We start from the raw sequence: 25,710 nt of genomic DNA, 5'->3' as shown, positions 1-25,710 counted from the left end.
TAATACAGCTACCACTACCAGTCCTTAGAGTATGCTAATCACTTTTATATCATTATATCATTAAGTCTTCAAAACAACCCTGTGAGTTAGGTACTTTTTTATAACCCCTAATTGAGGAAAGAGAGGCACGGGTTATGCGAAGCTCAAAGTCACATAGCTAGGAGGTAGGAGAGCCAGGATTTGAACCTGTGCAACTTAGTCGCACCCCTCTATCACCAGCCATGGTAGCCAGCTGCCTACTCTTAGCTCCACCCCCAAAGTCTGGCATCTCCCCAACCATGATCTGGCCAAGGTATGACTGGCGCAATAACGGGGTTCCTTTCCTGCAGCTAAGCGACTAGAGACCCCCAAGGAGCTGGACTCAGACGGTGAAGAGTGGACCCAATACCAGTGCTTGTCCTTCCCAGCCCGAAGGGACCAGGGACCAGCAACAGTAAGGGGCCAAGGAGGGTCCCAGCCTCTGAGGAGGAGCCAGAGTGCCCGGGCACGCATCCAGGGCCACTTGCGACAAAGGTCCACGGGGCGCTGTGAAATCTCACAGCCCCCTGTGGCCTTCAGCAGCTCCATAGTAAGTCCCTGCCTTTTCCTCTTTGAATTGCTAGTGGCCCGTCTCGGGGAGAGAAGGGGGAGGGCTCTGGGGTATGAAAGAGAAAAGGGTGTAAAAACCCTGAAGAGCTCTCAGAATGGCAGCTCTTGGTCTTGTATGTAATCTACATGGGTTTTTTGGGGCATGTACGATTCTTGTTAATTTCAAATGTTCAATGTTTAGAAATTGGGAGATTTCTAAATGGAATTGAAAAAAGTGTCCCCACTAAGCCAGCATTTCCTTGTGGCAGTAAGTGGTTTGAATGAAGAAGTCGGTGCTCCTGAGCCTGGGCGTGCCGTCCTCAGTTCATCACGGTCCCTCACCCCCTCTCTCTTTATCCTCATCCCTGAGCTGAGGCCCAGCAGCATGTTCGTTATGCATTTATTCCAAAATACAGTTAAGAGGAAAAAGAAATATCTGACATGTCCATGTTTCTATAAAGTGGAAAAACAAAAGATGAGCCTGTAAGGCTTAGGTTTCAAGAAAAATGGGAGAATGTATTTATTGTGATAAAGAGTCTTAAATTGTTATGAAGCAAAGAACATCTCTGTCAAATTTACTCAGTCCACCTCACTCCCTTAGGCTAACTGCCAGGCCCCTGGGATGTTCGACTTTGCAACTTTGGGGCTTTCTGCATCTGGTCCCTCACATTTGATCCATTGGGATAGTTACCACTAGACGTCCAGGCAGCAGGTGAAGAAACTGAGTTCTTTCCCCAAGATGACACAGCATGCCCAAAAAGTCAAGGCCAGAACCAGGGCCTCTGACTCCTGTCTCATCCCACTTTCCTCTGCACCAGGCTCTTCCTCTGGGGAACACATCATCCAGAGTCTTCTGCACTTACAGAAAAGGCCTCAGGGAGCCCCAGGTATCTTGAACAAGACACATATACAGAGGGACTGAAAGTGCTATTAGCCCATTATTAGAACATTAGATTTTCAAAATGATCATTTTGGTGAATTTCCTTCCAGTCTTTTATTTCCCCCACTAATACACACACACACACACACACACACACGTACACACGTGCACACACACAAACTACATATTTTAACATTTTTGCAGTCATAGTACACATAAATTATAGCTGCTGGGTTTTTTTAACCTGACATGATATCAAGAGCCTTTTCCACATTGCTCCCTAGTATTCATTACCCAGGACTGTTTTCTGACTGTGACAAGAAATGCTGTGAGTCTGTATGTTCTGGGTTGTTGTTTATCTAACTTTAAGTAAGTACAACTTAACTCTCTTATGTTATTATCATGCACAGCAATGCAATAGTAGCAAGGAGAAAACAGTAACAGTGTGTTAAGACATATGATGCTTATAAACCTACAAGAAGAATGATCCACTGATGCCTTTGAGAAGATTTTGGTTTTTATTTTTCTTTTTGATTTTCCCAAATGAAGTAACAACAAGACATGCATATTGTCAAGTCTTTCCTTCTTTAATTTAATTCTGTCCCTTCTGAATGGAATGCCCTTCCCCTCAGCTCTTTACCTAAATATTTGGACAATGAATTCAGTGAATTCTCATTGGGCACAAGTAGTAAGTCTTGCACTACTGGTGTCTTTTGGCATCTTCCAGTTCTAGATACCACGGGCATCCCGTGTGTCCGAGAATGTCTCCCCCAGGACACGGGGAAAAAAAGGAAGCTTTCCTGTGTAGATTTCATTTGGAATACACAGATTCATTGCCCAGCCTGACAACTCTCAGCAGCCCAGAAAAACTGCAGCCCTGAGTCAGTCAGTATAACTTTTATTCGGGGTCCTTAGCTGATGGTCAGTGAAAGGGACACGTTAACTTATGAGCTGTCTCCAGATCCTGGATGTCATCGTTCTGCCCTGGCTGGGACATTCCAAGTCCAGTTCTAACTAAATTCATTCAGGAACAATAAGGAAATTGACACATAGAGTAAGACCCAACTCTTGTTGCCTGGGCAGGAGAGGATGGTGATGTGTTCTCTTTATGAGCTGCTAAATATGCTTTTCTACAAGTCAGGCTGAAAATTTGGGGTCAGTGGGACAATAGCATCTTGGCTATTTGTTAGGGAGGCACTGGGCCAAGGGTCAGGAAACATAGGCTCTGGTTTCAACTCTGCTGAGGCTTGCTGGGTGGCCTTATGCAACATGTTAAACCTCTTTCTATCCCTGTTTCATCACCTGAAAATACGTTGCTTACAACTCTCACTGGCTGTTCTAAAAGTCAAATACCATGATGCTTGTGCTGACCTGCAAGGTCACTGCCAGCTATGAATTAAGCACATTTGGGGTCAAATGTCCCAGGTTCTCATCTTTGCTCCACCGTGTATTAGCTCTGTGACTTTGGTCAACTAACTGAGCTGGAAGCCTCGATGTTCTCATCTTGAAAAGGGATTATCGTTATGCCTCGTGAGTTGATTTTGAGGATTTAATTCTTAAAGCTCATGTGTTCTAGACAGATGGATAACTAATAGAAGTTTTAAATGACTTTTCTAAAGGAAAGCTGTCTGCCTTGGACAAACGTTCACATAACTGATGACAGGGGGGGGAAATGGGAGTTTTCATAAAACACAGTGTCTAGCTCTCTCCCCTGAGATTCTGGGATATTCGGTCTAGGGTGGGGCCTGAGCATTCATGTTTTTATTTCTGATGATTCCAGTGAGCAACCAAGACTGAGAAACGCTCTAAGCATACCATCACCCCACTGGAAAATAGTCTTCATTTGGCTCAGACAGGCGCCTTCTACAGCTTGGGAGGCATTGGCTAAAGGGGGTGATTTATGTTGCCTTAAAGGGCTCTGACACTAACCTGTAAACTCTCTGTGGCTGAGTGGCAGACCCTTGAGTGAGTCCATGGAGAACGTCCGTGGCAGCCCCAGGTGGATGCCCTGGCTCCTGGTTCCCGCTCCCCCGACCCCCACTTGGCAGGCTTTCTGTGTTGCTTCCTCTTCCACCCGCCCGTCTGGCAACCAATCTCTTTGGATAATCTTCTTGGCAAAACCAGTGCTTTACCTTTCCTTTGTAAACTCAGCCAGAACTTGCCTCTGAAGCCCCAGGGATGCCAGGTCATGGTGGAGCACCCAACCCCATTCCAAAGAAGCCCATTGCTCTGAACCAAAAATAAAATGAACATCGACAATAACAACCACTACAACAAAAGCTGGCTTTTTTCTTTTACTACAAAGATCAAGGAAGCATCTGTTATTGTTGTCTAATTGGCTGCTCTAAAATCTGTGGCTTTAGGGTGGGGTAATATTCTTAGGAAAGTGGTGAGTTCTGAGCCAGCATTTAATAGTCCTGGCAGAGGGAAAATGAAATGCCTTTTCCCCCCTTGTCTGTAAGCAGCCAAGATTGGAGTAAGAGTCTTTGTTTAGACATGCCACTTGAAAAAATGTTTTTGAGTCATCAGACCAAAGACTATTTTCCTAATCATAAAGTTTGCATCAGGGCCGTTTAGGCTCCAAACCCCACCACCTCTCCCTTCTGTGGGCACGACCCCTCCCACCTGTCTGGAAAGAATGCAATAGAGGGAAGTAAAGGCGGTGTCTTTGGCCCTCTGCCTCCTTTCTTGAAACTTGGTCTTCCTTTCATTCTTGGGAAGATATTTGTGCCATACTTATAGTCTGCTCTGGGTTGACAGGGACAGGCCACATGCACAAACTCCCACGGCAAGGTTAGGTAAGAGTCCAGATTTAACTAGTCAAGCACGCAAAATCTTTTAGTAAGTGATGTGACCACACAGGGCAAGAAATGGATGAAGCCTGTCTCAGCTTTGCTTCCCTTAGCTCCCAGGGTCCCAAATGGGGGCACACAGCTGTGGTGACCCTTTTCACAGAACTGGGTCTTACAAGATCTGGGATACTTCTTTCTTTTTTCTTTTTTTTTTTTTTATTGAAGTATAGTTGATTTGCAACGTTGTATTAGTTTGTGGTGCATAGCAAAGTGATTCAGATAGATGGATAGATAGATAGATAGATAGATAGATAGATAGATAGATAGATAGATAGAGACATATTCTTTTTCATATACTTTTCCATTATGGCTAATTACAGGGTATTGAATACAGTTCCCTGTGCTATACAGTAGGGCCTTGTTGTTTATCTGTTTTACGTATAGTAGTTTCTATCTGCTAATCCCAAACTCCTAACTTATCCCTACCCACCCCTTTTCCCTTTGGTAACCATAAGTTTGTCTTCTATGTCCATGAGTCTGTTTCTGTTTCATAAAAAAGTTCATTTGTATCATATTTTAGATCCACATATAAGTGATATTATGTGGTATTTATCTTTCTCTGTCAGACTTACTTCACTTAGTATGATAATCTCAAGGTTCATCCATGTTGCTGCAAATGGCATTATTTCATTCTTTTTAATGGCTGAGTTAGACACACACACACACACACACACACACACACACCCCTTCTTTATCCATTCATCTGTCGATGGGCATTTAGGTTACTTCCATGTCTTGGCTATTGTAAATAGTGCTGCTGTGAACATTGGGGTGAATATATCTTTTTGAATTAGAGTTTTCTCCAGATATATGCCCAGGAGTGAGATTGCTGGATCATATGGCAACTCTATTTTTAGTTTTTTAAGGAGCCTCCACACTGTTTTCCATAGTGGTTGCACCAATTTACATTCCCACCAACAGTATAAGAGGGTTCCCTTTTCTCCACACCCTCTCCAGCATTTGTTATTTGTAGACTTTTGATGATGGCCATTCTGACCAGTGTGAGGTGATACCTCATTATAGTTGTGATTTGCATTTTTCTAATAGGTAGCAATGTTGAGCATCTTTTCATGTGCCTATTGGCCATCTGTATGTCTTCTTTGGAGAAATGTCTATTTAGGTCTTCTGCCCATTTTTAGATTGGGTTGTTTGTTTTTTTGTTGTTGAGTTGTATGAGCTGTTTGTGTATTTTGGAAATTAAGCTCCTGTTGGTCACATCATTTGCAAACATTTTTTCCCAGTCTGTAGGTTGTCTTTTCATTTTGTTTATGGTTTCCTTTGCTGTGCGAAAGCTTTTAAGTTTGATTAGGTCCCATTTGTTTATTTTTGCTTTTATTTCTTTTGCCTTGGGAGACTGACTTAAGAAAACATTGGTATGATTTATGTCAGAGAATGTTTTGCCTATATTCTCTTCTAGGAATTTTATGGTGTCACGTCTTACATTTAAGTCTTTAAGGCATTTTGAGTTTATTTTTTGTGTATGGTTTGAGGGTGTGTTCTAACTTCATTGATTCACATTTACATTTACAGCTTTCCCAACACCACTTGCTGAAGAGACTGTCTTTTCTCCATTGTATATTCTTGCCTCCTTTGTCAAAGATTAATTGGCCATAGGTGTTTGGGTTTATTTCTGGGCTCTCTATACTGTTCCATTGATCCATATGTCTGTTATTGTGTCAATATCATGTTGTTTTGATAACAGTAGCTTTGTAGTATTGTCTGAAGTCTGGGAGGGTTATGCCTCCAGTTTTGCTGTTTTTCCCCAGAATTGCTTTGGCAATTCTGGGTCTTTTGTGGCTCCATACAAATTTTAGGATTCTTTGTTCTAGTTCTGTGAAAAATGTCATGGGTAATTTGATAGGGATCACATTAAATCTATAGATTGTTTTGAGTAGTATGGCCATTTTAACAATATTAATTCTTCAAATCCAAGAACATGGAATATCTTTCCATTTCTTTGTATCATCTTCAATTTCCTTTATCACTGCTTAATAGTTCTCAGCAGATAAGTCTTTCAGCTCCTTGGTCAGGTTTATTCCTAAGCTTGGTTTTGGTTTTGGGTTTTTTTGATGCAATTTTAAAAGGAATTGTTTTTTTACTTTCCCTTTCTGATATTTCATTGTTAGTGTAAAGAAAAGCAACAGATTTCTATACGTTAAACTTGTATCCTGCTACCTTGCTGAATTCATTTATCAGTTTTAGTAGTTTTTGTATGGAGTCTTTAGGGTTTTCTATGTATAATATCATGTAATCTGCATATAAGGACAATTTTACCTCTTCCCTTCCAGATTGGGTATCTTTTATTTTTCTTGTCTGATTGCTGTGGCTAGGACTCCCAATACTATGTTGAATAGAAGTGGTGAGAGTGGGTCTCCTTGTCTCATTCCAGATTTTAGCAGGAAGGCTTTCTCTGTTGAGTATTATGTTGGCTGTGGGTTTGTCATAAATAGATTTTATTATGCTGAGATATGATCCTGCTATACCCACTTTGGTAAGGGTTTTTATCATGAATGGATGTTGTGGGAAACTCTCTTCTTGCTAGGCCACTGGGTTTTTTTCCTTGGGGCTCCTGTCCCATTTGGGAAAAGCTTACCTTAATAATCCACATGCTTCTATTTAAGCAAATATTTACTAATATTGAGCTCTCCCCATTCTTGAACCAAACTCAATATCATCAAGGCCACAACGTCATCAAGGGCAAAAACATGACTGCCCTAAATAATACTTCAGCCTTCAGCTCCCCAGCAACTGGGAAAGTTTGTTTACACAATAGCAATACAACCACGTGGCTAAGTATTCAAAAGGAACCAAAGGGCAAATGAAGAGAGTAAGCCTCCCTTCCTCCTCTATTCCCCACCACCTCAGAGACAACCATTATTTGTATATTCCTGTGTCTTTGCCAGAGGTGCTGTATCTATATAGAAGCAGGCAAGTGGGGTGTACACATAAACACATCCTTTCCCACAAACAGAAGCATAGAATACACACTGTTTTGGACTTTGGACTTTTTTTTAACCTAATGAATCTTGGGGAATATTTCATATATGTAGACAAACTGACAGATATTCAATGGAGAGCAGTTCATCCCATTTTTAATGGCTGTTAGAATTTGTTGGATGGTCGAGCCATCACATGTTTATACATGTATATAAGTTTTTCTATGGTATTCTTAGAGCATAACTGCTAAATGGAGATTGTGTGCATTTTTAAATTTTGGATTGATACTTCTCAAGTGGTTGTACGAGTTCAGACACTCACAAAAGCAAATAGAAGGGTCTGCTTCCTCCCCTTCTTCCAAGTCTTTGTATTCTCAGTGTCTACATTTCTTTAGAATAGGCTTTCATTTATTGTCGGTCGGTCAACAAATACTAAATAATATGGCAAGTACTCTTCTAGACACTAGGGATATAAAGTCTAACGGGGCATTGTTCCTGATTTCAGGCGCTTACAGCCCAGTAAAGGGGCAAGAACCCCAGTGCCTACAGGACACTGCTCTCAGTGCTGGGGGGTGTGGGTGCAGAGGTGCTATAGGAGCCCAGAAGAGGTGCACCTACATCAAACTAGGCATCAGGGAGCTTCCTGGAAGGGTTAGCATCAGAGCTGAATTTGAGACAAAATTTTAAAGGTTAACCAGAGCAAAGAGAAGAGACCATCTAGCGAGGAGAGTGCAGGTTGTTTTAGGGGAGACATTCTGCACAAGCAAATGGAGACTTGGGGTTCCAAGGAATAGCTGGAATAAGAGGCACAGGTCGGAGAGAGGTGAAGGAGGAGATGGAGGCATGGGAGGAACCAAGCCTCAGAGTTTGCTTCCAGGCCTACGCACCAGGGTTCCTGTTCATTTCCACCGCTGGCTCTGTGGGTTCCCATAGCAACAATCTGCTGCACCCAATTAGTGATAGTCACCAATATGACCATGAGTGAGCCATCACTAAAACTGAGAGGAGAGTAATGGAATGGAGCTTGGCCTTCTTCTCCTAGCCTTCAATGCAGAACACTCCTCAGTCAGAGAGGAAGTGGGAGTGATAGGGCAGCCCTATAGCCTAGAGCCTTGCTACTCAAACTCTTGTCCTCTGACCCCCAGCAGGAGCACCACTTGGGAGCCTGTAGAAATGCAGATGCTCAGACCCCGCTCCAGACCTGCTGCATCAGCATATGCATTTAAATAAGACACCCAGCTGATTTGTGTATATGTTAGAGTTTGGGAAGTGCTGGCATCGTGTTTAAGGGTTTGGGTTTTGGCATCAGCAGAACTGGATTCAAGACCCAGCTTTTTAATTGATTTTGGGACCTTAGACAAGTTACTTATCTTCAGTGAGCCTCATTTGCCTCATAAGTAAAATGGGAGAATGATAATAGCTATTTTGATGCTGTTATAATGATTACATGATGTACATGGAAGCACTTACCAAAGCCCCTGACTTTGCTATAAGTTGTCAACAGATATAATCTGATGATAATAAGAGGATCCTTGAGTGTGTGGTGTGAGGCCAGAGATCACCTTCCCCAAAGAGGGCTTATCTGAGCTTCGGATGTTCTGCAATAGAAAGAAAGCCAACCAGTTGGGTGCCCAGCTGCCACAAAGCTCTAATCTGAGCAACTGGTAGCCCCACAAATGTATATTTCTTTTCCTTCAGAGAAGTAGACTAGCCAAAGGGCTCGGAGGGGGTTGGGGGCACTGTTTTCTCTATAATCGTCCTACATGCCAAGTTCCTAAATGTTAATGAACCGGACAGCAAACCAATGGGCTGTGGACAAAGGGAACCACGAAGAAGCTTGCCCTGCAGAAACAAGTCTGCGTGCCTGGATAAAGCTTCCCTGACATCTGTCGCTGACACCTGCAGGCTGGGCCTGCTGCCGATGCCAGAGAGAAGCAGGCCCTTTGCAGAACTTTTTTTTGTAGTGCATTGCTATATGATTGGGTGAAAATATACTAAATAAGAGTTTTAGCAAAGAGCCCCCATGGGTTAATCAGTGGTGAGGTAGCATGGCGTCCTAGATAGGAGTCAGGCAACAAAGGTTTGAGTGAGTGCCTACAGGCTGCCAGGCACCGGGGACACATCACAGTCTCTGCCCTCATGGCACTTAGAGACTAGAGAGTAATGGACATGCAATACATAACCGTTAAATCATTTTAACTGTGTCACCGTTTGGAAATACATAATGCATAGCTTGGAGCAAAGCAGTGTGCTGTCAGAGGCCGGAGTCAGGTGGTGTGAAAACTGTCCTAGTTCTGACCCTGATTCAATGTGCAATCTTGGGGAGTTCACTACCCTCCTCCCTGGCACTCAGTTTTAGCATCAGGAAAATAGGGGATTTGGCCTTGACCTCCAAGCTTGTTCCCAAGTCTGGGTATTTTTGGTAAGGGTTGAAAGCATCCCATTCATGTACCCCTGCCAAAAAAAACAAAATGAAATCTACTTTCCGAAAAAGATCCCCATAATCCCCTTTATAATCTCATGGACTCCCTGCTGAGCCCTAAGGATTAGATATGTAAGCCCGTCTGTTGTATTTGGGATCCCAGACACTAAAGATGCCAACTGTCAGCAAGTATCAAAGGCCACTTCCTTCTCGTGGGAGATCTTGCCTGGCATGGAGGTTAAAGAGCATGAATTCTAGAGTCGGACTGTCTTGAATCAACTTGCTGTGAGACCTTGGGCAAGACACCTAATCTCCCTGGGCAGCAATTTCCTCGTTTGAAGTACAGAGGTAACTGGGAGAATAACAGTACTCAATAGATAGTGTGCCGTGGGGATGCAGTGAGATAGTGGATGTACCCAGAACATAAGAAACGCTCCACGAAATGGAACTGTCATTACTATTATCAGAAATTGGCTCAGAGTTCCGTGAGTGATGTTGGTAAACCGGATGGACCCTGGAATCTGGTTAGAGGAGTTTGCACGGGAGCATTAATGAGGGAACATAGCTACTTTACCACGACCACAGAAAGGAAGACCCTAGGCTCGCAATCAAGGGGTCTGACATCAATCCTGGCTTTACAATGACTCCTTGGGTGACACTGGTCAAGTCAGACATCTCTCTGGGTTTCAGTTAAGTTGGGGCTAGTTTCATCTCAACTTGGGACTCTGAGAACCCAGTGAGATCACATAACTGACATCGTTGGAAAGGTAGGATTAGCTCCATCACTGTGCGTTGCTGCTATGACAACTGCACTCAAAGGCAGAGAGGATGGATGCTTCCTGCTCCTTCCTAAGCTTTCTGAAAACAGGGTCACTGCACGGGATGGATGGCCCACCATTACTTATTACAGGGCAACGAAAGGAAATGCAGACTTGACGCGGTTTTACTCGCACTCTTCCTTTTAATAAAAAGGCTTGTCCTCTTAAGATGGTATAAGCAAGTTGGAAGTGTAGGTGTTGGCTCTGGGAAAGCCCTCCAAATGACGGTCAGAACTCTTTACAGTGTGAGCTCCACCCGCAGTCCACTTCCCCGATCAAGCTGTGCTGTTGGAAAACCCGACTCTCATCCCACCAGCCATCCAGCACCTCCGCGTCAGTCTGGGTTTCCTCCCCTGTGGCTCTCGCCTGTGCCAGCAGTCCCAGGGAGGTTAGAATCTGACTTCTGGAGTCACTGCAGTTGGTAGTCAGAGAACACAGTCTGAGGACTCTTTCCCCACAGGAGGTTTTTCATCTCAACTTGGGTTCTTGTTTGTAAAACTTGCTAGCTTGTTGGCCCTCAGTCTTCACTCTGCACTAATCAGTCAAGATTCCCTCAGTCCATCGTTTCCAATCATTGACTCTCTTCTAAACTTTAATTGACCTGTGAACTCTGAACATTGATAGAAATGGCTTTATGTGGAAACTTCTTTGCAGAATGGCTTTTGTCATATCTATGAAGAGCTAGTGTTTATTGAACTTCTGCTTCAAACAAAGCAATCCTTGGAGTTCCAGAAGATACACCTTCATGGAAAAGGCAGTCTCTGTCTTTCAGGCTCTTGGTTTATCTCTAGAGAGATTAAACATGGACATAAGAAAACTGCATTTAAAATATAGGTCAATATGTAGTGAATTCTAGAGGGATGGTGGAAGTGGCAACTTCTACAAAGATGTGGAAAAACTGGAAATCCATGAGTCAGATCCAGCCCACAGGTTTTTTAAAAAAGAAAAGAAAAAAAAACCCACAAAAAACAGTTCCCACATCATCTCTACTTTATCTTGAAAAATCCAGAGATTTGGCAAAATGTACCAGCCCTGGAGCATGTTAGTAGCAGAGCAGTCGCCCCCTTTTAGATGGGGTGGGACTTGCCAGGTCTCACAGGCCCCCATCCCATAGTGTCCTCATCTGTACCTTGGCCAGCTTCCCTCATCCGCCTCACCCTGACTCTGGTGCACATTCTGCATTCAGGAGCCTGCTACTGTGGCTCAGAAGACAGAGAACTCACTGTGGGCTGGATCAGATCTCATGGACCCGAGGAGTTTCCATGGTTATTGAAGTCTAGGTAGGATTTGGGTAGACAGGAGAGGACTTCAAACAGGCTGTGATCAGAGGCATAGGAGGGGAGGATACCCCCAGGAGGCAGCAAACAGACCACCCGGCCTAGCTGAGGGTCCACAATGCAGAGTGGTGGGAATCAAGAGTGGAAATGCAAATGGGAAAGAATTTAGATGCCAGACTGAATTGATCGTGTTTACAATGAAGACCTCCTGGAAGTTTTTCAAGCTCAAGAATACCTTGCGGGAACTAGTATTTTAGGAGGACGAATGCGTGATGCATATGAAGGGGTTGAGAGAAGAGAGGAGAAAGGCAGCCACCTCACTGTAGAGGCTGATGCAGAAAGCCAAGCTGGAGGGCTAGAGGGTCTGCGCTTGGCTGGAAACATCAGGAATGAGGGGTAAATGGCGGGGACACCCTGTGGGGAAAGAACTACCAGAGCCTATAACTGATGGACATGTGGGGTTGAGGGAAAGGGAGGAACCAAATCACACTCTACAATGACCAGGCCCAGGGGAGGGGGAGACGTGCTGGATTCAGGATGCAGGGGGGTACTGTATCAGCCTTTCCCAGGCATGAAAGAATCTGCCGGAGGGGGCTTTCCTCCCCAGTCCCTTCAGGAAAGACTCTGACCCGGGCCTCTCTCTCCCAGGAAAAAGATGTGACTCCAGATAAAAACCTCCTGACCAAGGTACGAGATGCAGCCCTGTGGCTGGAGACCCTGTCAGACAGCAGACCTGCCAAGCCTTCCCTCTCCACCACCTCCTCCACTGCCGACTTCTTCCTGGCCTTGACCATCTGCAACTCCGTCACGGTCTCCACGACCGCAGAGCCCCGTCAGAGGGTAAGGACCGCTGATGGTAAGGGTGGGATGGATGGGAGGAGGGGGAGGGGGAGGGGGTAAGCCCTGCACAGGGGGACAAGATACTTGGGTCCTAGCCACACTGTCACCATTTCATCACTGTGAGGCCTTGAACAGAGCTCTTCTCCTCTCTGGGCCTCAATCTCCTCATTTTTTAAATAAAATATTAAAAGTTCCATATGAGCTCTCTATATAGGTTTCACATTATTGTGTCTGTCTGTCTGCAGGGTAGATGTTAAAAGTTAATATTTACTGAGCACTTGCTGTGTGCCAGGCTCCATGCCAAACATGTCACCTGCACTATCATTTAATCCTCACAGCCCAACAGTCCTAGGAGGTATGTCTTTGGATTTAACAAGTGAAGAAACAGTGGCGTGGCTCAGAGAGCTTGAGGAACTTAAGGAAGGACGTATGGTGAATACACGGCAGAACGATCTGTACGATTCTGTAATAATATCACGGTATAGTGGTATCTGCTTTTTAATGGAGGGTTAAAAAAATAATTAACACCATGTGTGAAGTTCTGCCAGTTTGGAGATAATGCACCTGGATGGCCACTCATAGGACGTTATACTCTGAATTATTTTTCAGTACAGAAGATAGATTTATCTTCGATTATCCACATACTCTCACCCAAGCTCCCTTGTAAGTGAAAAATAAGAATAATTGGGTGTTACAACATGTGGCCACAAAATCAAGAAAAAGAGTGTTCATCCAGGTACCAAACCAGAGTCCCCATTATTACACCCAGATTCTAAACTACCCTGAAAAGTCGGCAAGTAATCAGAAGTCTTCAGGGAGTTTTGGGAACACAGGAAGCATTATCTGAGAAATTCTCCCTATTTTCAAGAGAGAAAGAAGTGCCATTTGGGGAAGGACAGCATCCAATTCTCAATTTTCACGTTAATGGGGAGGCTTTAGCTGGCAGGTAGCTCAAGAGCCCAATCCCTGGAGTCAGACGGACCCAGATTTGAGACCCAGCTCTGCTATCTACACCCTGGGTGATCACAGCCAATTTAACCTCTTTATGCCTCAGTTGCCTCATGCAGAAATTGGGATAATGATAGGATCCCCTAGCGTTGCTGGGAGGATGAAGTGAGATGTTGCGTGCAAAAATAAAGCAGACGAGGCGCTGGTAAGGGTGCAGGGCGTGTGAACCCCTACTATGAGTCTGGCTTTTGTCTCCTTTGCTTTGCTTTGCTTTGCCCATGATCAGAGTGGGATGGTCATAAGACAGAGGAAAATGAGTATCACCAATCCCTAGGAAGTCAGGGCTGGAAGGAAACCAATGGCCTAACTCCCTCATGTTATAGGTGGGTAAACCGAGGCTCACAGAGGGGAGAACACTTGCCCACCATCACTGAAGGCCCACCTAACTCACTGATTGCAAAATGAGATTCATAAGACAGCTTGATAGTTTTCCCAACCTGGAGAGTCATGGTCTCCTTCCCTCCTCTACCACAAGGTCACAGTGCCACCCTTGACCAAGGCTCTGGTGACATCCCTGGAGAAGATTCAGCAGCTGTTCCACAGGTTGAAGCTTTCGAGCCTCAGCCAGTCATTTTCGACCACCGCACCCTCCGACATGGGCCTGGGGGAGAGTTTGGGGGCCAACATGCCCACCACGGACTCGGAAGAGAGAGACGACACGTCTGTGAGCAGTGGCGGCTACTCCACCGACGGCGGCTACAGGAGCAGCACGTGGGAGCAGGGTGACGTCCTGGGGGTGGACCCGGGTGCCTCCTTGGAGGAGGTGCTGCAGGCCCCGGCCCTCAGCCTGGCCCGCCCCGACGTCTGTTACGAGGCCGAGAGCCCGGATGAGGCTGCCCTGGTGCACGCTGCCCGTGCCTACAGATTCACGCTGGTGTCCCGGACGCCCAAGCAGGTGACCGTGCGCTTGCCCCAGGGCACCTGCCTCACCTTCGATGTCCTCTGCACCCTGGAGTTTGACTCTGTCAGGAAGAGGATGTCCGTGGTCGTGAGGCACCCGCTGACCGGTGAGATCGTCGTCTACACCAAGGGTGCCGACTGCGTTATCATGGACCTGCTGGAAGACCCAGCCTGCGGTGAGGCCACCTCAGCGGGTTCCGAGAAGAGAGGGCTTATTTAACAGGCGGCGTGGACGGTAACCAGGGGCTAAGGTTATAGGGTCACTCAGGCCGGCAGGTCCCAACTGGAGCACAAACCCTCAAGATGCTCTCCTCAGAGCAGCTTGCTTAACACACACTGCTTTACACGTCTCCACGACCTGGAGAATTACAGAGCTCATTATTAACTTATTAAAGGCTTTGTTTGGGCAGTCTTGTCATAGAGGAACTTCTTTAACTTTATTTATCCCAGTTTCTAGTTTTCCAGACTCATTTAAAGATGGACTCCCCATACACAACTTTTTTCAACCAGGACCTCCATTAACATACCCTAGAACACACTGTGGTTTTAACTCTTAGTTTTGGAGAGAAGCCAACTGAACCCAAAGAGGGAAGTGACTTAAAAGAAGTGGCCCCAGGTAACCAGTGGTAAATCCTATGTGGAGGCGTCCTGAATCCCAGTTCAGAGCTCTTTCCATGCTGCCAGAATTCTGCATCAGGCTCGGTTCACTCTGGGAAGCCTCAGGTGGTCCTCTTTATCATCCCTTTCCCCAGCCTCCCCCAAATAGATTTTCATAAACTTGCTCCAGGCCAGAAAAATGTTCCAAAGTCCCTGCATATCAGTGTCCAATTTTGGAACAGCATGAATTAGTGTGCAGCCGCTTCCTGATTGCTAGCAAGGAGAAGACAGTTATGGGGCTGTGATTCTCCCAGGGTAGTAGATTCTAGCCAAGCTTTAGAATTGCCCAGGCAGCCCTGTGCCTCCTGAATTATCAGCTATGGATCAGAGCCAAGAGGTTCATGGAGATTGATGAGTGTTTTGAATGGGAAGGGAGCTAATTAAGTCTCTTCATCCCCAGTCTCTGGCAGACAAGTGAATTCAGTGTTTCCGAGTCAAGGGTGCCACGGCATTCTATCCCTGGGCAACAGCCTTCCACACTGCCCTGGAGATGTTTCTTTCTTTGTTCCTCACCTGATTCCAAAATGGATTACCGATGCCTCCAATAAAAAACACATAGACAGTGTTACTATAAGATTTGCGAAGCAAAGATTTCAAAAGGAGGGGGAAAAAATAACCTCAGGGTTTAATATATTTACAGTGTTTGAACATTCAATTTGACCCTGAGGTTCCTGGTAGCCTGAGCAAAAATGTAAACTCAAAGGCACACAGGTAGAAGGCAAAAGGTGTTTAATCTCAGGAGATGATGTCTTTGAAAATAAAATATTGTGGATAGTGCTCAAAAAGATAAGGTACAAAGACTGTGGTTAAGGTACCAGGAAACCAGTAGCAACTGAAAAATGAGAAAATAATCTTTGAAGGGATTTTTATACTGCATAAAAGCAGCCTTAGAATAGTATCATGGAGAAAGTCAGAGCTTTGTTGGACTTCCTTATACTTATCTTACTGTTAAGAATTGTACTTTTAATTTTGCATTATATGGAGGGATGGACAAAGTGCACAAAATCTGTTTACCGCTTAGGGCTTCTAAAGATCTCAATCCAGCCCTGGTAAAGAAGGATTCAGAAGCTTTTTCCAAGCTCAGATTTACAAAGTGCTGCCACTGATTAGTGATGTCTGTAACATCTTAGATAAAGGAAGCGGTGATGGCATCAGTCCTGCCCCATAACCACCAGCCCAGGCTGAAAAATTCTTTTTTATCTGATAGATCAAAGTACTGGAATTTCAAAAGAAAAAGATAAACTTCTTCTAAGAGAATCGTATTATGTAGGACTTCAAAAGGGGGACTTTGAGCAACACGATGAAATATTTTTCACACTAGATTTATAGGAATCCAAAAAATATTTTTTCTAAGCCTAACTCAGCAAACCCGGTATGGTGAGGAACTTAGTAATGAGATTCAGGTCTGTAGCCACCTTGGAAGCAACTTGCTATAAGGACTAAAGTAGATGACGGAGAAGGTGATGGATAGTATGTCTGAGACTTAGCAAACTGGTCATCCAGGGCTAAACTGGCCACATGGAAAACTCCTTAGGTAACAAAAAACACTCAGACTTCTGGTCCCCTGATTCAGCAGGCCTTCAACCTGACCTGCGAATCTCTATTATTGGTTTAAGTTCCCTGGTGGTTCTGATGCAAACAGATGTTTGGGTTATCCATGCTTTTTTTTTTTTTTTTTTTGCCTCACAGCATGCGGGATCTTAGTTCCCTGACCAGGGATCAAACCCATGCCCCCCTGCAGTGGAAGCACTTGTCCTAACCACTGGACCACCAGGGAATTCCTGCAAACAGGCATTTGGGAACAATACCTGGAACCACCTACCTTCCCTAAATAGCACTTCTCTCAGCCAGACTTTGGATGATCAGATATAGAGAGCAGACAACTTAAGGACCCGTGGAGTTACCGCCTTCCAGGGCAGCCTGGGAGAGCTGGTCCATGTTTGCGGGGGGCGGGGGTATGAGGGAATTCCTCCCCTAAGATGCCTGAGCGTTAGGAACGGGATCCCTAAGCGATTGCCCACGACCTCATGGGGGACAATGACTGTTTGACAGCGACTGACACTGATGTGGAAAAGAAGGTGAGGAAGATCCGAGCCCAGACCCAGAGGCATCTAGACTTGTATGCAAGAGACGGCCTTCGAACACTGTGCATCGCCAAGAAGGTAAAAACAAATTCCACGCTTAGTGGCTGAAAGGCCTCGACCCTGCTTCCGTCTTTTCTATTTCTTTTTTAGAAGATCCTCAACGTTGGTTGTTTTAATATTTTCAAAATTAGCTATCCTGACCACAGAGACCCATGACTTTGACAATTTTGCTGGGACAAAAATCTGAGTGGCAAGGGTCCTTATTAGTGTGGCTTTGTGGTTCCTTGCTTTCCATTGTCTATGTAACTGATAACCTATAACTCATAATTTTTTTTTTAATAATGAAGCTGCTTTTCTTTTTTTTTTTTTAATTTAGGGAAGGCTCTTTTATTTATTTATTTTTATATTTATTTTTGGCTGTGTTGGGTCTTCGTTTCTGTGCGAGGGCTTCCTCTAGTTGCGGCAAGCAGGGGCCACTCTTCATCGCGGTGTGCGGGCCTTTTCACTATCGCGGCCTCTCTTGTTGCAGAGCACAGGCTCCAGACGCGCAGGCTCAGTAGTTGTGGCTCACGGGCCTAGTTGCTCCGCGGCATGTGGGATCTTCCCAGACCAGGGCTCGAACCCGTGTCCCCTGCATTAGCAGGCAGATTCTCAACCACTGCGCCACCAGGGAAGCCCATAATTTTTTAATGTTATAATTTTGCCTTCAAATATCCTTTGAACATTTGCATTATTTGCCTAGATTTGGAATTGGGGAGATTTTATGTGATCACATACAAATCTAGATTTCTGGTTTCTCTTGAAAATGCAGAGGATCTGGAAAACTGGATCTCCATTCTTGAATAGCTACAAATAGCTAGAGCCATGTAGCATGTAGCCATGTAACTAGAGCCATGTAGCTGATCCCTTTGATGAAAGATATATTCTGCTGTGTTCTGAGGCTGGTCATGGTTCCTACCATTCCCGATCGCATTGCCCTTGGCCCAGCTATAGTCAAGTAGATTACCCACCTTATGCCCTTCAGGTCTTTCACTTTGCTGCCCCTACAGGAAAGGAGGCAAAGAGCTATGAATCCCAGAGCTGGGGCATCTAATGAGGCACCTAAAATCAGACAGGGGAGCTAGGATGGGCATACATTTCGAGATGGCTAGAAGTGGCTTCTTCTCCATAAATCCCCAGAGCTCTTCGTCTCTTTTGTAGGTGCTTAGTGCACCATAAAGTTTAAGAGCACCCACTTTAAAGCCAGACCTACCAGGGGACAAGTCCGAGTCTCACCACTTATCTGTGGTGTGACCTTGGGCAAGTTTCTCCACCTCTCTGAGTTTGGGGATGTTCTTATCTGTAAAAAGGTGCTAGTGTTCCCTACCTCATATAATTGTCAGGGAGATTAACTAAGATAACACAGGTACAGCGCCTGGGAGAGTGACCAGCATTACTATTCTATAAATTGTAATTATATCCTTACCACCTTCTATTTTTTATTGACATTATCTATTCCTATTTTGCCTCCTCTGATAAGACTGTTCTTCCTTGAGAGCAAAAGGCCTACCTGTGTCCCCTTGGTTTTCCCTACAGTGCCATGCACGGAGGGAAAATTAAAGAATATTTGATGCATGAAGAAAAGAGTCATTCATTACTATAAGAGACAGTGAGGATATAATGCCAACAGAGGGATCTAAAAGTGCTATGGACTCCAGATATGCCCTCTAGTTGGATTCTTTCAGCCATTGGGCACCCCCAGTAGCTGGTGGAATGGTCTACAAGGCTATGCAAGATCTGGCTGTTCCTTACCTTTCCAGCTTCATTGCTGGTCCTTTCCACCTGGCTCTCCATCCTTAAGCCGACTGGTATGTTCAAGGGACAGAAAGAAAGCCAAGTCCATTGCTATTTCATGGCCTTTGAACTTACCCCTCCCTGTGACAGAACCCTTCTCGTCATTGGATCTCAGCCTACATGTCACCTTGTCTAAGGGACCTGATGATCCAAATGAAATAACCCCTCTTCCCACAACTATCCCCCTACCCTGTCATACGCCATCATATCACCCTCTTTGTTTTCTATATGGAACTCCTTGACATGATCCATTCTTTTAAATTATTCACTTGGATAATGTCTCTCACCCTCCACTAGCACATAAGCCCAGGCCTATAGGATTCTTGTCTGTCTTGATCACTGCTATATCTCCGGTGACCAGAGCATCACAGGGGCTCAACAGAAGTTTGATGATAATGGAACACGAAGAACAATCCTTCATCAATTCAAGACTCAAAAAAAAAAAAAAACTATTGAGGGAAAAGCCCCATCTAATTGTACAGTGAAGCTCAAACTGGCCCGTAGGAGGCCCAGCACATGGGCAGGGGGAGGGAGTCACCCAGAGCTGTGAACAAGCCTCTTCCTGTTGCATAGATCTTAAGTGAAGAGGACTTCCAGAGATGGGCCAGTTTCCGGCGTGAGGCTGAGGCGTCCCTCAACAACAGAGATGAGCTTCTCATGGAGACAGCACAGCACCTGGAGAATCAACTCACCTTACTCGGTAGGTAAAAATAAGTTATCATTACATTTTAAAAAAGGAATGCTGCAAGCTGGAAAGGGAGTTCTTGGCCTTGATTCTGACACTGCTACAAATGTGTCTCAGTTAGGAACCTCCCTGGGGTGCCCTTCCAGGCATTTGGCGCCAATGGGCTGTGCCAATATCCAACCCAGACTCCACACACAGCTTCCTGAGGATGCCCCAGGAGCATTCCTGCACTCCCTGCTGGATGAAGCCTGGTTGCTTCTTCTCCAGTCGTTCAAATGTTTATTGAGCACCTACTGTGTGCCAAGTAGCATGCTAGGTATTGTGGCTACAACGGGGAACAAGAGCCGCAGACCCTCACCTGAAACTAACACAACATTGTAAATCAACTCTACTCCAATAAAAATTAAAAAAAAAAAAACACAGACCCTGCCCTCCTGGAGCTCAGAGTCTAGCAAAGACGCTTGGATGATTAAACAAGTAATTTCAACAGAGTGTGATGAGAGCTGGGCTGGAAGATGTACCTGGTGGGATGAAAGCACAAAGGAGAAGGTGGCAACCTACTGTGGAGCCAAGGAGGGTGCAGGACAGCCGGAACTGAGCAGAGAAAAGGAGCTGGTCAAAGGGGGAGGGTGTTCCAGGAGAGGGAAGGGCCCGAATGAAGGCCTGGAGGCAAGAAAGCCCGGGCTGGCTGGAGACTCAGAGGTCTTCTACGGCTGGACCACAGAGTGCGGGGGAGATCAACAGGATGAGGCGAGGTGAAAGAGATCGGCAGGAGGCAGGTTATGAAGGGCCATGTAAGTCATAGGCTAAAGGTTTGGAGAGGGGAAGGGAATCAAAGCAGGGACAGATTTGTGTTTTACAAAACTCACTCTGCTGCTGTAAAGACTTCTACAGAAGTTAGATAGATACTCTCGAGGGAAAGATGGAAAACACCAGCTAAGAGACAGCGTTGGATTTCTGTTGAAGGAAAAGCATTGCCAAGGGAGAAGGGGGAGGCTTTATTTATCAGACTAATCTCTTCACAGCTCGGGAATAAGATCCAGGAAAGGCAATGCCTGAACAGCATGCGCATACTGGCCATGTGGCAAAAGGCTTCTTTCATCTTGGGAGGCAGTGCTGGCCTGGGGATGAAGTCCACATCTTGGCCCTGTGGAGACCCTGCTGTGTGCCCAGGGACACATCCCCACACCCCTCTGAGCCTTTGCGCCTCCTCTGGCTAAATCACCAAGCTCAGCCAGGCAGGGTTGAAGGGGGAAGACCCAGGGTCACTGTAAGAAGACGGTAATACCTCTTTGTATATAAAAGGTACCAGCAAGATTTGGTCAGATGGGTGGAAAACAGGGGGAGACAGGTTTGCTCCCCACCTGCTTCGGCTTTTTTGTTTCCTGTGTTTGGACTGCAGGGGCCTCTGTCTGCTGCCTCACAAGGCCCCCTTGAAAGCTGGCCTCGAGAACCCATTTTAACAGGAACTAGAGGGTAGCTAGTCCAGACAGCGCCATCCGGCGCCCCGGGCCACCCCCAGGATGTCAGCCCATTAGGGCACCTGACCCCCTTTACACCCTCTCCCCTGTGGTCTCTTTTGTTTCAGGGGAGCCTTCTGGCCTCAGCTGGTGAGAAATGCCCCTGAGCCGGTAGTGCATGAAAGAGAACACGCTTGTCAGGACCCGTCGGCTTTCCTGACTGAGAAAGGCTCTCACCACCTTCCTGTTTCATTTTCTCTTTCACACAACTAAATGTGTTTTTCCTGCTCTCTCCTTCACTCTGCCTCCCGGTAACACACATCATTTTCAGTCTCACCTTCCAGGCGAACGCTCGGCGGAAAAGATGAAGATGGGGGCATCACTTTTCATGGGTTGGTTTACCCGTGCCCTTGGGCCTGAAATACACAACAGGCACATTTCAGGATAGAGAGGTTTGTTTTCTTCCCTCAAGATGGCTTGCGATGGCGAGGACTAGGGCTGGGAAGAGATTTCATCCTGCCACGAAGAAACTGCCGTGCCATTAAAAAGCTGCCATGCGTTCACACCGAGTCCCACAGTATTAAATCAACTTTTCAATATGCATCTAATGTAACTGCTTTGCCAACCTATTGTCACTCGGGATTATTAAAAGAAATGGCACGCCTGTTCCTGCCCAGAGTGAGATGGGTAGCCATTAGTCTGTGGTCTGAAATGAATCTCAATTTAAATGCAGATTTATTTTTGCTTCATCACTTAGCAGCTATTGGATATTTGGGTATAGAATCATCAGCTTTGGCTCAAAGCTTGAGACCATTCAAAAAATGATGGAATCCGCATCTTTAATGCCCTCCAAGAATGTTATCAAAAACCCAAGTCTCTGTTAATTCGGCGGTGAGCGCTTGCAGAGCAAAGATTCCAGCCTCTCCGTATCTTTCCACTCCTCTTGCCACTAGGCCAGTCCAGCCACACCAGCTCTCCTCTGACTGTTAGCCCTGACTCTCATCCTGCTGCCTCCACCCTCCAATCTATTCTCTAGAATGATCTTCTTAAAATTCACAACCGATCCCATCACTCTCCAACTTAACTCCCTTTAATAGCTTTCTTTGCTACCAAATAAACGCCAAATCCCTTCATGCCCTGACAGGCTCTGCATGGTCCAGCTCCTCCCCGCCCTGCCTGGCCTCCGTCTCTCACCCTGCTCTGCCTGCCTTTCTGTGTCATCTTCTGCTCTGACCTCTGGGCCTTCACACATGCTAATACCTCTGCCTGGAATTCCCCTCCTTCCCCACCTTTTGGCTTTATCTCCCAGGTCTGAGCTTAAGTGGCCCTTCCTCAGCAAAGCCTTCCCTGACCTTCCAAATGAAGTTCGGGTCTCCTGATATATGTTTGCCCGGCACCCTGGGCTTCTCTCCTCACATAGCTCAGTTATAAATCCTTATTCAACAGGCCTTTGAGCACTGAGAGGGTGGGGACCAGCTCTGTCTATTTCACTGTTGTATCCTGGGCATTTAGCACAGCCTAGAACATGAGAGAGAAGTTAATAATCACTGCCTGGCTTGATAGGGCTTTGGGGAAATTAAGCAGCTACTTTCTCAACGTAAATGTGAGTTCTGGTGTCTTTAATCACTCCAGGAGCCACTGGGATCGAAGACCGGCTGCAGGAAGGAGTTCCAGACACAGTCGCTGCTCTGCGGGAGGCTGGGATCCGGCTCTGGGTGTTGACTGGAGATAAGCAGGAGACAGCAGTCAATATTGCCTATGCCTGCAGACTGTTAGACCAGACGGACACCGTTTATTCCATTAACACAGAAAGTCAGGTGAGGCCAAAGTAGAGCTCAAATGTCCAAGTGCAGAGCAGCTTCTAGGCCAACAGGAGATGGGATTGTGGGGGGGACTTGGGTACACAGGAGAAGCACCCCTACTCCCAAATCTTGGCGTCCCTAGGGTCCTAGAAGGCATCCAGCCCAATATCCTCGACCCCATCCCCACATATGGTTGACCAGTCTATCTATATTACATCTAGCAGTACCTAGGAGCAAGTTGTGCCTCTCTCGAACCTCATCCTTGGCCCAGTCTCCCCATTCTACACGTGAGAAACTGAGGACCACTGGAGCTAAGTCACTTGCCCAGGGCCACCCTGGTAGTTTCTGATGGACTAAGTCTAAAATGCTCTTCTCTGGCCAGGCCAGTGCTATTTGCATCATACCAGACTGTTTGCTCACAGATCCTCAATTGTCTGTGTCTTGTACTTTGGATTAACTTATCCATTGAAAAACCCCAATTAAATAGAAACGATTCTGAGTTTAAAATTTCAGCTCCAATTCGTATGCGCAATTTGTTGCCACAGAATAAAACCTGAAGGAAATGACACGTGAGACCAGTATGTTTTGATGGGATGGAGGAGAGAGAGAAAGATAAGCCAAGTTTGAAAACTGCAATTTTCAGCCTGAATAGGTTGTGAGTGGCAGGGAGCAAGGTTTGGAGACAGAGGGCTGTATAAAGTCTAAAGAAGCGTATTTAAAGTCGTAACACAGTTATATATTTAGGAGGAAAAAATCTATTTTCACGATGCAAACTGCAGAAAGTAAAGTTCCACTATCTCCTTGGCTGATGAATATGGAAAGTAGGTGTTGAGTTGTGTGCTCCTATCAAAGGGAGCAGGACTGTATTAGATGTGTGGTTGTAACAAGCAAAGCAGTGGGTTGCGGTGGGGGCCCCCGGAGACCTAGAACATACCACGGGGAGAAGGATGGAGAGAGAGAGGAAGATGGAAGATGGAAAGAACAGCGCAGAAAGAGAGGCAGGAAGGATGATGGAATCTCACTCCTTCACTTTTGCCTGAGGCTGAACTGGACCCAGAATAGACGTTTACAGGTTTCAATTTGGTTTTCATTCCATGAAGAATCCACGTACACATATTTTTTTAAAGAGGTAGTGAATCCTAATAAAAGTGCCAGAGGCCCTTTAGATGAATTGGGAAAATCACTTACTTTCTTGTCAGGTGAACAGATAATGCCATGATTAGATTAAACCCCGATGAATTTTCAAAATGAAACTACTCTCAGGGAAATCTTGGCGTTAATATCATGCCTAGGAAAGAAAGTAATTTGCAGCTTGCTTGAGTGCTTGATCCCTGTAATAGTGTGGATGTCTGCCTGCCCCACTTGCAATGGAAATTCCAGTTGCGATGATCATTTCACTCCAGCAGATTCCAGGAGGGTATCAACAAGCCTGTGAGTGCTCCTGAGGGGGACAGAGTGGGCTTCTGTGGGTTCTGTTAAAGGCAATGCATTCCTGTAGGAAGCGGAAGATGTCTCTTGATTAATTAGCCAGAGTTCCCAAGGAACTGTGGGCCACGTTCCAAGTTGAGCTCAGTCACTGTCAACAATTTTAAAGCTGTCCACAACCCTCCAAGATGGTACCTGAAATGTTGGGCCCTGCCTACACCCCCAGGCCCACTAAACCTGGAAAATTAGGCTTTCTCATCCCCTTGGGAAAGTAGTAGGTGCAGAGATATGTTAAGACAGAAACTGGGGAAACCCATTCTAAATCTCAGACTTATTTAAACCCCAGTTTAATGTGATTACATATTTGGTGGATATTTCCTCCAAGGGTTTTAATCTGCCTGATTCAATATAAATTGATTTAGGGCTATGGTTTCTTTGTTATGTATCTTAGAGCTATAAGCAAGCTATGGGACCTGTCTAGACCTCAGGGTTCTCATCGATAATGTGAGAAAATTACTAACCCATCACTGGAAATGTTGATCTGTCAAGGAATTTTAGAAGGGACTATATAGTATTAGATAGGAACTGGTAATAGCAACTATTATTGTTATTATTAACGACATATATTGAAGGCTTAATATGGTCCAGATACCATATCTCTCTGAAATTCATTCTTCTCATCTGTAGAATAGGGATTAAAAAGATTTATTTCAGAGGCTATTGGGAGGGTTAAATAAGTTCACAGAAGAACAATACTTACTAGCACTGTATTTATATGAGTTAACAAATTACCCCAAAACGTAGCAGCTGAAAACAGTGAACATTTATTATCCCACAGTATGTGTGGGTTATGAGTCCAGGAGCAGCTTAGCTGGGTACCTCTGGTTCAAGGTCTCTCCTGGGGTTGCAGTCAGGCTATCAGTCAGGGATGTGAGCTCATCTAAAGGCTCAACTGGTTGGGTCATTTGGTGATGGAGAGGAGTCCTTCCTGCAAGCTCACGGATACGATTACTGACAGGCTTTGGTTCCTCACCACAGGGGCCCCTCTACCGAGCTGCTTCACAACATGACAGCTGGTTTTCTCCAGGGTAAGCCATTCAAGAGAGAGAGTGAGAAAGATTGCCAAAATTGGTAGCCACAGTCTTTAGATAAACTGACCTGGGAAGCGACATCCCATCACTTTTGCAGAATTCTCTTCATTAGAAAGGAGTCATTAGTCATAACCACACTCAAGGGTTGGAGATTACACAAGGAAGGACACGAA

At 45.5% G+C, this 25,710-nt stretch overlaps 1 protein-coding gene across 3 annotated transcripts in view; it reads left to right on the top strand.

Annotated features, from left to right (window-relative positions):
• Positions 1 to 25,710, top strand: part of ATP10B (ATPase phospholipid transporting 10B (putative)) — a 118,517-nt gene that overhangs the window by 55,273 nt on the left and 37,534 nt on the right. For all 3 annotated transcript variants that reach the window (XM_068534579.1, XM_068534578.1, XM_068534580.1), the window contains 6 exons: positions 330 to 568; positions 12,401 to 12,592; positions 14,076 to 14,676; positions 17,210 to 17,319; positions 19,648 to 19,774; positions 22,852 to 23,036. In XM_068534579.1, coding sequence (XP_068390680.1) covers positions 330 to 568; positions 12,401 to 12,592; positions 14,076 to 14,676; positions 17,210 to 17,319; positions 19,648 to 19,774; positions 22,852 to 23,036 — 1,454 coding nt within the window. The remainder of the gene's footprint in view (positions 1 to 329; positions 569 to 12,400; positions 12,593 to 14,075; positions 14,677 to 17,209; positions 17,320 to 19,647; positions 19,775 to 22,851; positions 23,037 to 25,710) is intronic.

Source organism: Eschrichtius robustus, chromosome 2 (assembly GCF_028021215.1).
Source record: "Eschrichtius robustus isolate mEscRob2 chromosome 2, mEscRob2.pri, whole genome shotgun sequence".
Classification (NCBI taxonomy): domain Eukaryota; kingdom Metazoa; phylum Chordata; class Mammalia; order Artiodactyla; family Eschrichtiidae; genus Eschrichtius; species Eschrichtius robustus.
The sequence above is the reverse complement of the archived record's forward strand: the minus strand, read 5'-3'. Positions and strand labels throughout refer to the sequence as shown.